The sequence below is a fragment of the Pinus tabuliformis genome, chromosome 4_1 (assembly GCF_031772625.1).
Source record: "Pinus tabuliformis cultivar Carrire ecotype Pingquan chromosome 4_1, CPIR1, whole genome shotgun sequence".
Classification (NCBI taxonomy): Eukaryota; Viridiplantae; Streptophyta; class Pinopsida; order Pinales; family Pinaceae; genus Pinus; species Pinus tabuliformis.
In genome coordinates this window covers 987003227-987015753 of record NC_142303.1, presented here as the reverse complement: position 1 = coordinate 987015753, position 12527 = coordinate 987003227, and the positions used below count along the sequence as shown (strand labels likewise).

Below are 12527 nucleotides of genomic sequence, written 5' to 3'. Positions count from 1 at the left end.
CATGGCACTGGTCGAGGTTGGCCTTATTCACCTACAACCAGACAAAAACCTAGCTGAAAGAATGAAGTAACATAGCTTGTGTTGAGAGAGCTCATTAATTCTTTCCCATATCTGGAAGGATGATGAAGTAGAGATGTGGACTTCGCTACACATGTTTTTCTCTTAATTAGTTTTTTTTTATTATATATTATTATTTATCTTATATAAAGATGCCCATTTATTCAATTAAAGTAATAATTGAAATTATAAATAAAAAATTTAATACGAAATAAAAGAATTTAAGTAAAATAACTAAAGTGCTAGTTCGACAGGCATGCAGGGAGTGCTTGCGGCTCACGTGTCTCAAATTTTATCTTCAGGAGGAAGGAATGCTACAGAATGACACTGTAAGGATGTTTGAATGCAAAGAAGAGATTAGTGTACGCGAGGAGGAACAAATTGCATTGGTTTTGTAGGGTAAACAAAATTCTCACTTCGTGACTCCCCCAACTACTTCACTGGTTATCTCTAAGATGTCATTAATCTAACTAGTTAGCGAGCTATAACATATTTTTGCGTGAACTTTTGTTCAAAGATGTAAGTGCCTTTTCTTTTCCCTCAAATTTAATTTTAATTTTGATAAAGTTAAAGCGAATACAGACTAAAAGGGGTTTCTAACAAATAATAAAAAGCATATCTTTAATTTCAAACTGAAACCAGAATTTATATTATTTTTCAGTTAAATTTATCGCAGGAATATAAATTTACGACACTTCACAGAATGATAGAAGTCCAAAAATCTTTATCACAGAAATTTCTTCGATTCTTTTCTCAAATGACAGACATGGAAGAAATTTATGGCAAAAATTAGTTGTTTTTCTTTTTTTTTTTAATTCCAAATTCAAACCATAATTTAAATTATTTTCCATTAAATTTTTCGCAGGGATATAGATTTACGAGACTGGACGGAATGAGAGAAATGCTAGAACTTGATCTTGAACTTTGATCGCTGTAATCTGGGTTTTACAACCGGGATTTTAAAATTTGCCAAATTTTAAAATCTTACCAGAATTTCCAAAATATTTAAAATATTTAAAACCTGATTAGGCTAACCTGGTTAGACTACGGCCTTAATTAGGCATCCTCATTTTCTTTTTAGAAAAATAGATGATACGTCTATTTGTTTTATAACTTTAATATATTGATAAGTTATTTGACTTGATGATTTTAATTTTATTTGTGCTATGCCTATTGTATTTTACATTATGTATTTTAGTTAAGCAAAATCCAGAAACTGAATGCTCTAAATCCAGAAACTGGATACTCTCATTATTCTGATTTGGAGATGCATTGATAACAGCGATCAGAGAACGATTCCTTAGCTTCCAGCCATCCAGTTTGATTCACTGTCCAAATTCTAATACTATATTTGGAGGAAATTTATTTCCTTAGCTTCCAGCCATCCAGTTTGATTCACTGTCCAAATTCTAATACTATATTTGGAGGAAATTTAATGGGGTTGAGAAGATGCTATGTTACTGGGAAATTTAATGATTGACAATAGGTTTGATTCACTCCCCAAATTCTAATTCTAATACTATATTTGGAGGAAATTTAAAGGGATTGACCAGATGCCGTGTTATTGGGGAAAATTAATGATTGACAAGAGGGTAAATGTTGTAACAGTAGTTATAACAAATTTTTTTTGATGTTATTTTATTTTTTAATTAAAAAATGATTGTTGAATTGAGGCTTCTGTGATCTATATTAGGTTTACAAGAGATTTTTCGACGTTTGTCGACGCGTTTCGAACCAATTAATGTGATATTACTCATTAAATATGTTCTATTTCTTAAATTGTATGCATCCCTTTTAGAAATTGTCTTGTGGGTTAGAATGATTACTACATCAGATTGAGTTTCTCTTCTTTTCCTTCATATATGGACTATTGCACTTTTATTATTTTCTGGATCAAATGTTAGGTGGCTCAAAGGGTTCCCAAACCAAGTCTCTAATTGAGATTGGTGACTCTGGCTTTGCACAGTTTGAAAAGAACGGATGTGGGGAATTTTGTGAGAGGCTGTTTGATAGGCTTGTGGATGACGAAATATTTGGATGAGATGTTCTTGTGCTCTAATTTAAGCATTTTGGGATCAATTGGAACGTGGTATATGATAATAGTTCGTGTATTTTATATTTATTTTCAGCAATGTGACAGGTGAATAAAGGTTGCGCATGAGGTGTGATGTAAGTGGAGGTTGTTGCTGCCTTTGAATACATTGTGTATTTTTTTTTTAAATTATGATAAATCAATTAAATTTGAACTTTCATCCTAACTTTGAGAATTAGGTTCTTGATCAAGGGGCATACCACCTCATTCATTTAAGTTCTTGATCAAGGGGGCATACCACCTCATTCATTGTAATGTTGAAGATTAATGTTTGGACCAAGCATGGATACAAAAATTCGAAATTCAGTTCTTCACCGAATGTTCTACCTACATCTTTGATTTAAGAAAATCATTTAAAAAAAATAATGACTTGGTAAACTAATCTTGACCGTTAATATCAATAACAAATCACAATCGCAATGAAAAAATAGAGTTTCTTGAACATCGAAAAAATAGAGTTTCTTGAACGATGTTCAAGAAAATTTACAACGTAACAAATTGCAATGAAAAAATAGAGTTTCTTGAACGATGTTCAAGAAAATTTACAACATAACAAATTGCAATGAAAAAATAGAGTTTCTTGAACGGATGTTCAAGAGAATTTACAGCATAATTGCAACCAGCCTAATTGCAAGAAGTGGACGAGTTTTGTCCTGATTCTAATAAATTAAAATAAGAAATTAGCACATCTATTTAGAGATTTACACACACAATTGCGTTCATTCTCTGCATGTTTAAAATCCAAGGGTTAAGAATCGTTGATGCTCCCCCTGCGCTCATCATGATCTTGACGATTTTCTGGTTTCTCATAACTGTGTTCGGAACTGATTCCATTACGTGACTCGAAATCATCTGTTGAAAACCAATCTTCCTCGAGCATTTTCGTGAACATTTCCTGTAACTGTAGAAGTTCGTCGTCTTTGTTGCTCTGCAATTCACAATATTCATTCACGGTTGACCATTAAAAAAAGCTGAAAACAGGCATATATATATATAGATGATGATGATTTACCGTGGTCTTTCTCTTTCCAACTTCCATAAGGGTTACAGAGACCCTGTGTTCTAATATATAAAACATCAATCAGTTCATACCTGGACTCTTACAGTGGCCATTAGAGATGATATCTCATCAAGGAAATCGCAAAACGCCTGCAATAACCAACAACATGCCCTGCTTAGTACTGAGAGCTTGCATAATTCATCATATTAATTCAGTATACTGAACATGACAATCCATTAATCGATTACTGTCATTAATCCTTAGCAGAATTATGATAAAGGATTTGCCAAAACTTTCCCATTGTTTATTGGTTTCATGCATGTTAGGATTGGAATTATAGCTAATTATATGATCTAAACTTTAATGAGCAAAGCAGAGACTCTGTAACTAACTTACATCCATATCTTCAGAGGACTCATACATGCCTGCATCATAGAGCGCTCTTTTCGTGTCATCGGACAAAACTGCAAACACAAGAATCATTCAGCTATCACGCGTAATATTATATAAATGCTAGGGGCATAAAAGTGCAGGTTGTTCAGAATACCTGAATAAGCCTCTTGAATCTGCTGGAATCTGAGCTTGGCTGTTTCTGATGAAGAAGGATCTGTTGACCATTTATCAGGATGCCATTTCTACAACTCACGGATTGACAGAATCAGTACATAGCATTCATCAACATAAGTTACCCCACAGTAAACAAAAACAACAAATATTTTCTGCTCACCATTGCAAGCTTTCTGTAAGCGCTGCGTATTTCAGCAGTGGAGGAGTCCTTATTAACCCCAAGAATGGAATAAAATGATGTAGTCTCCATGGCTCACATGTACTGATTTTGGATTAACACGATTATATGAAATACCTTCTATGGCAGGAAAATGAATCTCCACTGTAGAAAATCAAATCACATGATCATATATATCCAAAACCTCTGGCTTCTCTACATTGCATAACCGACATTAGGGGTCCAGCTATCTCTGGACACTTCTATCAATTTAATGGAAGGTTTCTTATAAGTTGCAGCAAAGCAACCCTGAGACAATGCAAGAAGATCAAAACTTAATTCATTGCAGGTTATGCTTATCCCCATCCACCACCTAAAAAGTAAAAGGGCTTGTAAAGATCTAGAGGCTCCCTTTTGGTTCGAATTTGGAATGTCCAGATATTATGGTGCACGAAAAGCAAACAAAACCTTTCCAGCGCTTATTTCGGAGCCTTACAGAGTCAGTAAAGATTGAACGTGTCAAAGTGGAATTGGCGGTCTATATTTGAATATTTTGTCTTCGGAAATTTCGGGATCCATAATGTGGTGGACATATCCTGAAGGTTTGACACCGCACAATGAATGAGAGAAATTATGTGGTTATGTGTTCTTCAAGCAACCAGCCGTCTGTGGGAGTTTTAGGAGTAGCAACAAGTTTCAACAGGAAGAATCCCAATAGCATGTCAGTGATTTAATTAGCTCAATAATGGAGCCCCCGTCGACACGCTTCCAGATTAGAATATTTTCTGGCAGTGACCACATAACGTGACACAATTAAAATCCTCTTCATTGGCACTAAAGATCGACTGGTTAGTGTCAGAAAATCCAGAACGTTCCCCAGAGCTATCGTACCGCTTGAGTGGTAAATCAAAGAAATTTAGTTTGTTATTTTTTTAATAAAAGGTAATTATATTATTCAGTAAAAAAAACCATAGTTGACCTATAAAACCACAGTTTACTCGTCACACGGAATTTTTTTTTTAAACATTTGCCATGATTAATTGGGAATCACAAATTTCAGTTGCCAGATTTTTTGAAGTGTTGAATCTATACATGTAGTGTCTAAATTATTTTCTGAAAATATTATATTTATATATAAAAAAATTAAATAACAAAAATTCATAATTTATCTATTTTTTTGTTTTTTTATCAAATTTTAATAATTAAAACAGCAATAACTCAAATTAAAATAAGATTTCTCAAACCTAATTAGCTTTGCTTTTTTAAAACCAAATTTTAATTCATCCTTCCAACATATATAATAATTATAATAATTAAAACAGCCATGACTCATGTTAAGATCTCTCGAACTTAACTTTGAACAGCAAATCAAGCTTGAACACAAATACACCCCCCATAATTATAATAATTAAAACAGCCATGACTCATGTTATCTCGAACTTAAATTTGAACAGCAAATCAAGCTTGAATACAAATACTAAATGCATGCATATAAGGTTTGCCAAACTCTCAAATGAAGTTGATAATTAAAGAAAAAAATGTTAGTTATTAAAAATCATATATTATTGTGATTAAATTTTTTGGGCTTGAGTAAGATTAGTCACAATTAAACAATATCACTCTAATTCTCAACTACTTAAATTAAAATTAAATTTTAAAATATCATTTTTTATATAGAAAATTAAAATAATTCATTAAATTATTACAATGAAAATTTAGTAGTTTGATATCTTTACAATAAAAAAATAAAAAATAATGGAATTTTCTTTCGAATTTATTAAAGTTTCCATCTAGATGTTTCTTTTACAAAAATATAAATTTTAACTTTGATTTTGTCATTTTAATTATTCAGGTGTGTGTGTTAATTGTTATGTGTTTTTGATGAAAATGAGGCTTTAGTCTATAATGATTTAACAAAAAATTCTTGTGGGATCTATTTCACAATCCCAAAGTCACTAATCACTGCCTATGAGAAGTAACCACTAGTATCTTCTTTGTTAACAATATATAAGACCAACCAAGACTAATTTTTTGGATGCATCATATCATATTGAATTTCATAAAAACTTTTGTTTTGTTATCTTTAATTGATAGTAATTGCATTGTTACAATTCGCTTCCCCTACTTAAAAGGACCTTAAGGGAAGATTGAAGAAGTATTTTAATTCATTTACGCCTAACATTTTTCCTACTTTTACATTTTGGTCTATGTATGCAAAGCCATACAAATAGTGTCACCAACCTTGTCATTTCTTGTTTGATTAATAGTTCCACAATTTTCTAACACATTTCTCTAAGGCTCATGGCATCTATTCTGGATGTAACAATAACACTAAATTAAACATTATGTTACACTTGACCCCAGAATTCATAAGTATAGGAAAATAGGGTTGATCTTAAAGTTGACCTACTACAGTCCATTCCTTATGACCACACATTGTCTGTCAACTATATCAAATATAAATGACTGCAATTGTATAATTTAAAAATAAATCTTGCCATAAGTGCTAGAGATATTCACCTAATTTTTAGTCCAAAGTAGTTTGCTAAATTATCTCAGAGTGAGCCATCGCTCTACCTAGCCACTGTTTTTTCCCTCAATTGTACCATTTTTCTATGGTACAATTATCAAACAGGTTGATTTAATTAAAACAATGTATACAACATCATAAGAAATATGGCATGATCTCTATCAACTGATCAAGTTTTGAGCATTGGCTTAAGGTGGTACTTGTCCACAATTAGTATCTCAATTTTTGTAAATAGTGTCTAAAGCCTTGCATAAAGAGCATTTGTGCCTATGTTGAGGTTAGAAGCACCAAAGATAGAAAAGCATGTCCTCAACTTGTTGGCGGCTTGTTTCACTGCATTCTTCTTTTTCCACAAAGAGGCATAGGGCAATAGGTTAGAACAATATAACAAAGAAGAATGTGTGAAAGCTCAAGAAGAATCTAGAAATTTAACAAGGTAATATTGGAAAGCTTATAGAATCTAAACAATGGAATTTGTTCAAGGGGAAAAAATGAAATGAAACTAATGATTCTATGTTCAAGAACCAAGATATGAAATGTTGATGATCTAAAGCTAACTACTATAAAAGACTTCAATTAGGTATAAGAGCATGAGACTCTGAGTATTTGTAATTAAATATGAAACGAGGAAAACCTAGATGGTCTTTTTGCAAGTGGAAAAGAAAATTATGGGTTTATGAAGAAAAAATAGAATCCTTGGAAATTTTGAGCAACAAAAAGTAAAAATCTAAATTATCTCAAATTTACTAAGAAATATGGCATGCTATCAAATGGATCAAGTTTTGAGCATTGGTTTAAGGTGGTACTTGCTCACAGTTGGTATTTCAATTTATGTAAATAGTGTCTAAAACATTGCATAAACAACATAATTTTTTGTTCCTATGATGAGTTTGGATGCACCAAAGACAGAAAAACATGTCCTCAACTTGTCAATAACTGAATTTACTACATTCTTCCTTTTGACAAAGAGGCTTAGGATAATTAATTAGAACAATACAACAGAAAAGGAATTGTGAAGGGACAATAACTGTACAAAAAATTAATGACGTAATATTGGAAAACTTATACAATCTAAACTATTGGATTTGCTAAGGTGAAAAAAAATAAAATAAAAAAAAAATGACACCAATGGTTCGTTTTATGTTCAAGAGAGCAGATATGAAATGCTAATGATCTAAAGCTAATTACTGTAAAAGACCAATTAAGTATATAAGACCATGAAACTCTGAAAATTTGTAATTAAATATAAGATGATCAAAACCCACATGGTCTCTTTGCAAGTATAAAAGAACATCTAGGTTTGTTAAGAAATCAACTAAATGAATATTGAGAATCTTTGGAAACTTAAAGCAACAAAAAATAAAATCCTCTCCTTTTCATTACTTGCCAAAACTCAAAGACATATTCCTTATTGTCAAAAGAAGAGAAAAAAATAGTTACCAAAATGGGTATGGAAGGCCTGAGATTGAATTTATATGGTCACTTTGAATTAGATACATAAAAGTCATTAAGGTATGGAGACACTGTATCTTCTTCTAGGATCTGAACTACTTGGTTTATTGTTGGACGTTCTTTAGGATTGGAAGTTATGCACCGCACAATGATTTGTAAAACTGCCTTTACAACCACAATCACAACATGTATCAACAATTTCTTCCAGCATATTTTTCCTCAAATAGTGTGTTCACCTGCATTTGGAATGGGGATATCAATGTCATAGTGTGTATTCCATTCTATACTCAATTAGAAATGCAGTTGTCTAATCATGATGGTGAAGCTAGTAGTAAAAAATTTGGGCATTTTTGTTGAAAATGCAACAAGATGATGGAGCTTAGTGGAAAGGAGTCGCCTTCACTAAGTGGGCCCGCAGGCTATTTTTGGCGCAAAGTCTATTTTTAGACATATGGATCATGGTCTATGAGTTGCAGGATGCTATTTGTGGATGATTGGTCATGTTGGTAAAAATAGATGGACTTCTATTTTTAGACATATGGGCGGTTTCTATTTTTAGACTGCTAGGCTAAAAATAGAACAGTCGAATATTATTAGCTCATAATAATATTTGGATTATAAACATTATCTTATCCTCTTGGAGCACTTCAGTTCGAGCTACGGATGTGGCACATGCAATTGTCAGAAGGAAATACGCTTTTCTTATGGGTTAGTTGAGCTATTGCATGATGGACTTCAGTTAGAACTGAAGTGGTTGAGTTTGGTGGAGTTGATTGAGGAGTTGATGGAGTTGTGTTTAGTTTGACTTGGTTGAACTAGTTGTATTTAGTTTAACTGCGAATACACTAGTGATGAGTGATGTGAATTAATTATTAATTAATTCACTAATTATTAACTCATAAAGCAACTAAAGAATACATCAGTTAACTCAGTGCATGGACAATTCAGTGGAGACAGGTGTTAGAGGTTGAGATTGCTATCAGTTGTGACTATAGTTGTGCATGAGATTGTGCACATGCATGGATTGAGTATTGCCAATGAGGATTGCGTGGTTCAGCAAAGGAAATATGAGTTTGGTTCAGCCATTCATCATTATTCTCTTGCAGTATTGCGCAATGGAGGCAGGCAAAGCAGTGGAGGAGATTTGAACCTGTGATTGATTCAGATCTGAGCTAGTTTTGTGTGTAACAGGTGGAGATAGTACTGAGTACTTGTGAGGAGTATTGTACTATGTATTGTTACATGTTCTCAATCATAATAATATACAGATAGTGTGGGGTTTTCAGCGGTATGTTTTCCCCGGGTTACATATTGTGTTAATGTGCGCACGTGATTGATGTTTCATTGTTTTTAATGCTGCAAAATTGATGATCAACGTAGAGGAGGTTATGTATTATGCATGTATTCCGCAATAGTGTATAATCGGGATAATGTCTGTGAATAAGTGTTTAATTATTTAAAATTTCTACAATTTTAAATCACAAGTTCTTAGATTACTATGACTTTAAAATTAAATTATTATGATATCTATGACTTCAAAATTAAATTATCATTTTAATTATAAAATGATAAAATACAACATAAATTACCCATCCAACAACATTCAAACCTTTTATTACAAATTATTGGCATGTTGGCCATTTGCCACTGAGCAACTCTAACAAAACAACTCCAAAGTTGTATACATCAGATTCCTCTTTTGCTCACCCACTTTGCAGATACTCTCTCAATTGACTGTCATTGGATAAAAATATATGACTACCTTTGGTGATACAGAATCTCTAAATCCTAAAAAGGGGTAGAACTAAAGGAAATCGGTACTTGGTGCCAAGCAGCCAAATGTGCCAGCTATAATGGTGGCCACATGTGTCTCATCGTCTTCCAAGAATTTGGAAGACCGAAGTCTGATACATGTGACTCCAAATTCTCAACTAGCAATATATTGCTGGGCTTTACATCACGATGTACAATGCGAGGATAGAAATCTTAGTGCAGATAAGCCAGATTTTGATCTGCACTAAATGTTATTTTCAATCGAGCACTCCATTCGAGAGTTGATTTTGTTGATTCCAAACACCAAAATTCTAGATGCCAGACAATATTGAAAATATTATAACCTACCTTAAAATCAGAACTAAAGTCATCTCGAAAGATTTCATTGAATTTCACAAATTTCACATTGCCAATATACTAACCATGTAGTAACTCGTCCAAGCTTCCCAAAGGCAAGTAGTCATAGATAAGAAGTTTGGCCGATGGACAATTGCAATAACCTCACAAATTCACAAGGTTTCTATGTTTGATGTTTTCCAAAATCTCAAGCTCTCTTTCAAAGAGGCAATCTGATCTTTACCCCATTGTTCATAATTTTCTTCACTGCAAACGCACTATTGTCATCCATCACCAATTTCTACATGGTACCAAAGCCTCCAAACCAAATGATATCAATATCATCAAGTGTTTCAATTCTCTTTATTATATCCTGAGATGTATGTGGCTGATCTCCATGGAACATGACCAGCTTAGCATCTGTGATATAGCACATTTGAGAGAGATTTTTATCAATTTCCACCTGATAAGTTGAAAACAAGTTGAAAGAGATTAGCAAATATACTTGCTGGATATTTGTTTGCTGCAGGAGTTGCTGCTCCATTTTGGTGTAAGATTGCTTGACCCCATCATTCTTGTACAAAAAAAGTATCATAAGAAGAATAGGACAGCAAGAGCCATGCCCATTGTCATCATTGCTTCGATGAGGATTCTGTTTGAAACTAGCTCTGATGGCTTAGTTGATGCTGATAACATCAGTAAATCAGAGTCAAAATATATCAAGATGAGTTCCAAATTGTCCAAGACACTACGCAACAACAGTGGCACAAAGGTAAATTCAAGTTCAAAACTCTTGCTAGGGAAAGGGAAAATGAGCATATAAGACACCAATCTGAAGTCTTGGATATATTCCTTGGATCTACAGCACAATTGGAGTGGGATATTATAGCAGGGAATCCCAATGAATTCTTGCAAAGTGTGTCCAATCGTTGACCACATAAAGCCAAGTTTCCCAGGAACCTAAAAGTCACGTCCAATAAGTTATCGTCTTAGATTTTACAACAACAAACATGTTTCAAAAATTCATATGGAAAATTATTTGAATTTAACAAGAATATTATTTTCCTACTTGTTGATAAATCAGAATATGTTTAAACAGTTTACAAAATATATATTATAAAGCAAAATAGGAATTACTTGAAAGGATATTAGTGGATACTTAAAAAGGATCCAATCACAGTAATTTCTATGCAAGGTTAGTTATAAAATTGGAAAAAATCTTTAACACAGATTTATGAATCAATTTTAAAATTAATCTAATTTAAGGGTTTGCCAAAAATGGCCTAACACATAAGGATGCTTGTAATCATGGCAGTGACATACCTTTTGACTGTCTGTCAAAATAGATTTGATGTTCTGAACGTAAGTGCCACGGTTGTACTCGCCCTTTGGGAAAAGAGGTTCCACTTGATAGTACCAAGGCCGACCTGGTTCTTCCTGATTATGTGCTCTGCGTCATCACTGTGCCACCCCTCCACTTTCTGCACCCACTACCTCACAACCTTGTTAATCACGGTGCCTTTCCCTAGATGATTATGTTGGATCTCTGTGTATAGATACTCCACAACTTTCTCTGTAATGCCTGGACAGTATTGCGATTCCGGCATGGAGTGTTGGGCTTCATTGGGGAACCACCCATTCCCCATGGTCATGTTATTTACCCATTGTGCACTGATTGGCACCTGACTGGTTGGTGGATGGTTTTTTATCTTTTCCAAAATAAAATGTAATAGTTTTGAATAAGAAATCACTGTGTTAATATCTAAAACTTATGATATGAATATTGCCATTGTAATCAAATTACATCGTTATATCAGCTACAATATCCATCCAATTACATCGTGATATGCGTTACAAGATCCATACCCATATTGCTTAATAATGTAATAACTACTTTCCATTAAATAATCAAACAATAATGAATTTGATGTTGCCCATACCCATATTTCTTAATAATAAACAATAATGAATTTGATACTATCCTAGAAAATAAATTTGGTACTCTCCATACCCATGTTTCTTAATAATGTAATAACTACTTACCATTGAATAATCAAACAATAATGAATTTGATACCATCCGAGAAAAAGTTACAAATAAATTTATGTTGGTTAATAATGTAATAACTACTTACCATTGAATAATCAAACAATAATGAATTTGATACTATCTGAGAAAATCTATTAGAGTTACAAATAAATTTAAAATTCATTTCAGTTGAGATTTGTTTTATCGGATAAAATGTACAATTTATTTGTTAATATATATGTAAACATATATTATTAGATATTCTCATTAAATGTGAGTTATTATAATTATTATTTAAGGAAAATTATGTTATTTTAAATAATTTATTGATTATTTATAAATAGTTATTTTTTACTTTTGTTAGATTTGTTATTTATTTCTTTACATTTAAAAAAGATAAGCTCTTAACTAATAGAAGTAATTTTAGTTCTTACTCTAAAGACCATAAAATGTGGTTTCAACCTAGATAGTATCCATAAGAAAGTCAATTTTCTTTCTTTTAATTTTTTTATGTCTACATGTTTTGGGTTGTTAA

The 12527-nt window shown here is 32.6% G+C and overlaps 1 protein-coding gene and 1 pseudogene across 1 annotated transcript; both read right to left on the bottom strand.

The window, feature by feature from the left end:
• Positions 1-2777: 2777 nt before the first annotated feature.
• On the bottom strand, positions 2778-4104 carry LOC149179444 (uncharacterized). Its single transcript, XM_089423832.1, has 5 exons — positions 3877-4104; positions 3697-3784; positions 3546-3613; positions 3242-3298; positions 2778-3077 (listed from the first exon to the last, which is right to left on the bottom strand). The coding sequence occupies exons 1-5, from the start codon at positions 3964-3966 to the stop codon at positions 2898-2900; spliced, it is 483 nt and encodes a 160-aa protein (XP_089279958.1). The 5' UTR covers positions 3967-4104; the 3' UTR covers positions 2778-2897.
• LOC149179443 (LRR receptor-like serine/threonine-protein kinase FEI 1) lies at positions 4090-10508 on the bottom strand (annotated as a pseudogene).
• Positions 10509-12527: the final 2019 nt, after the last annotated feature.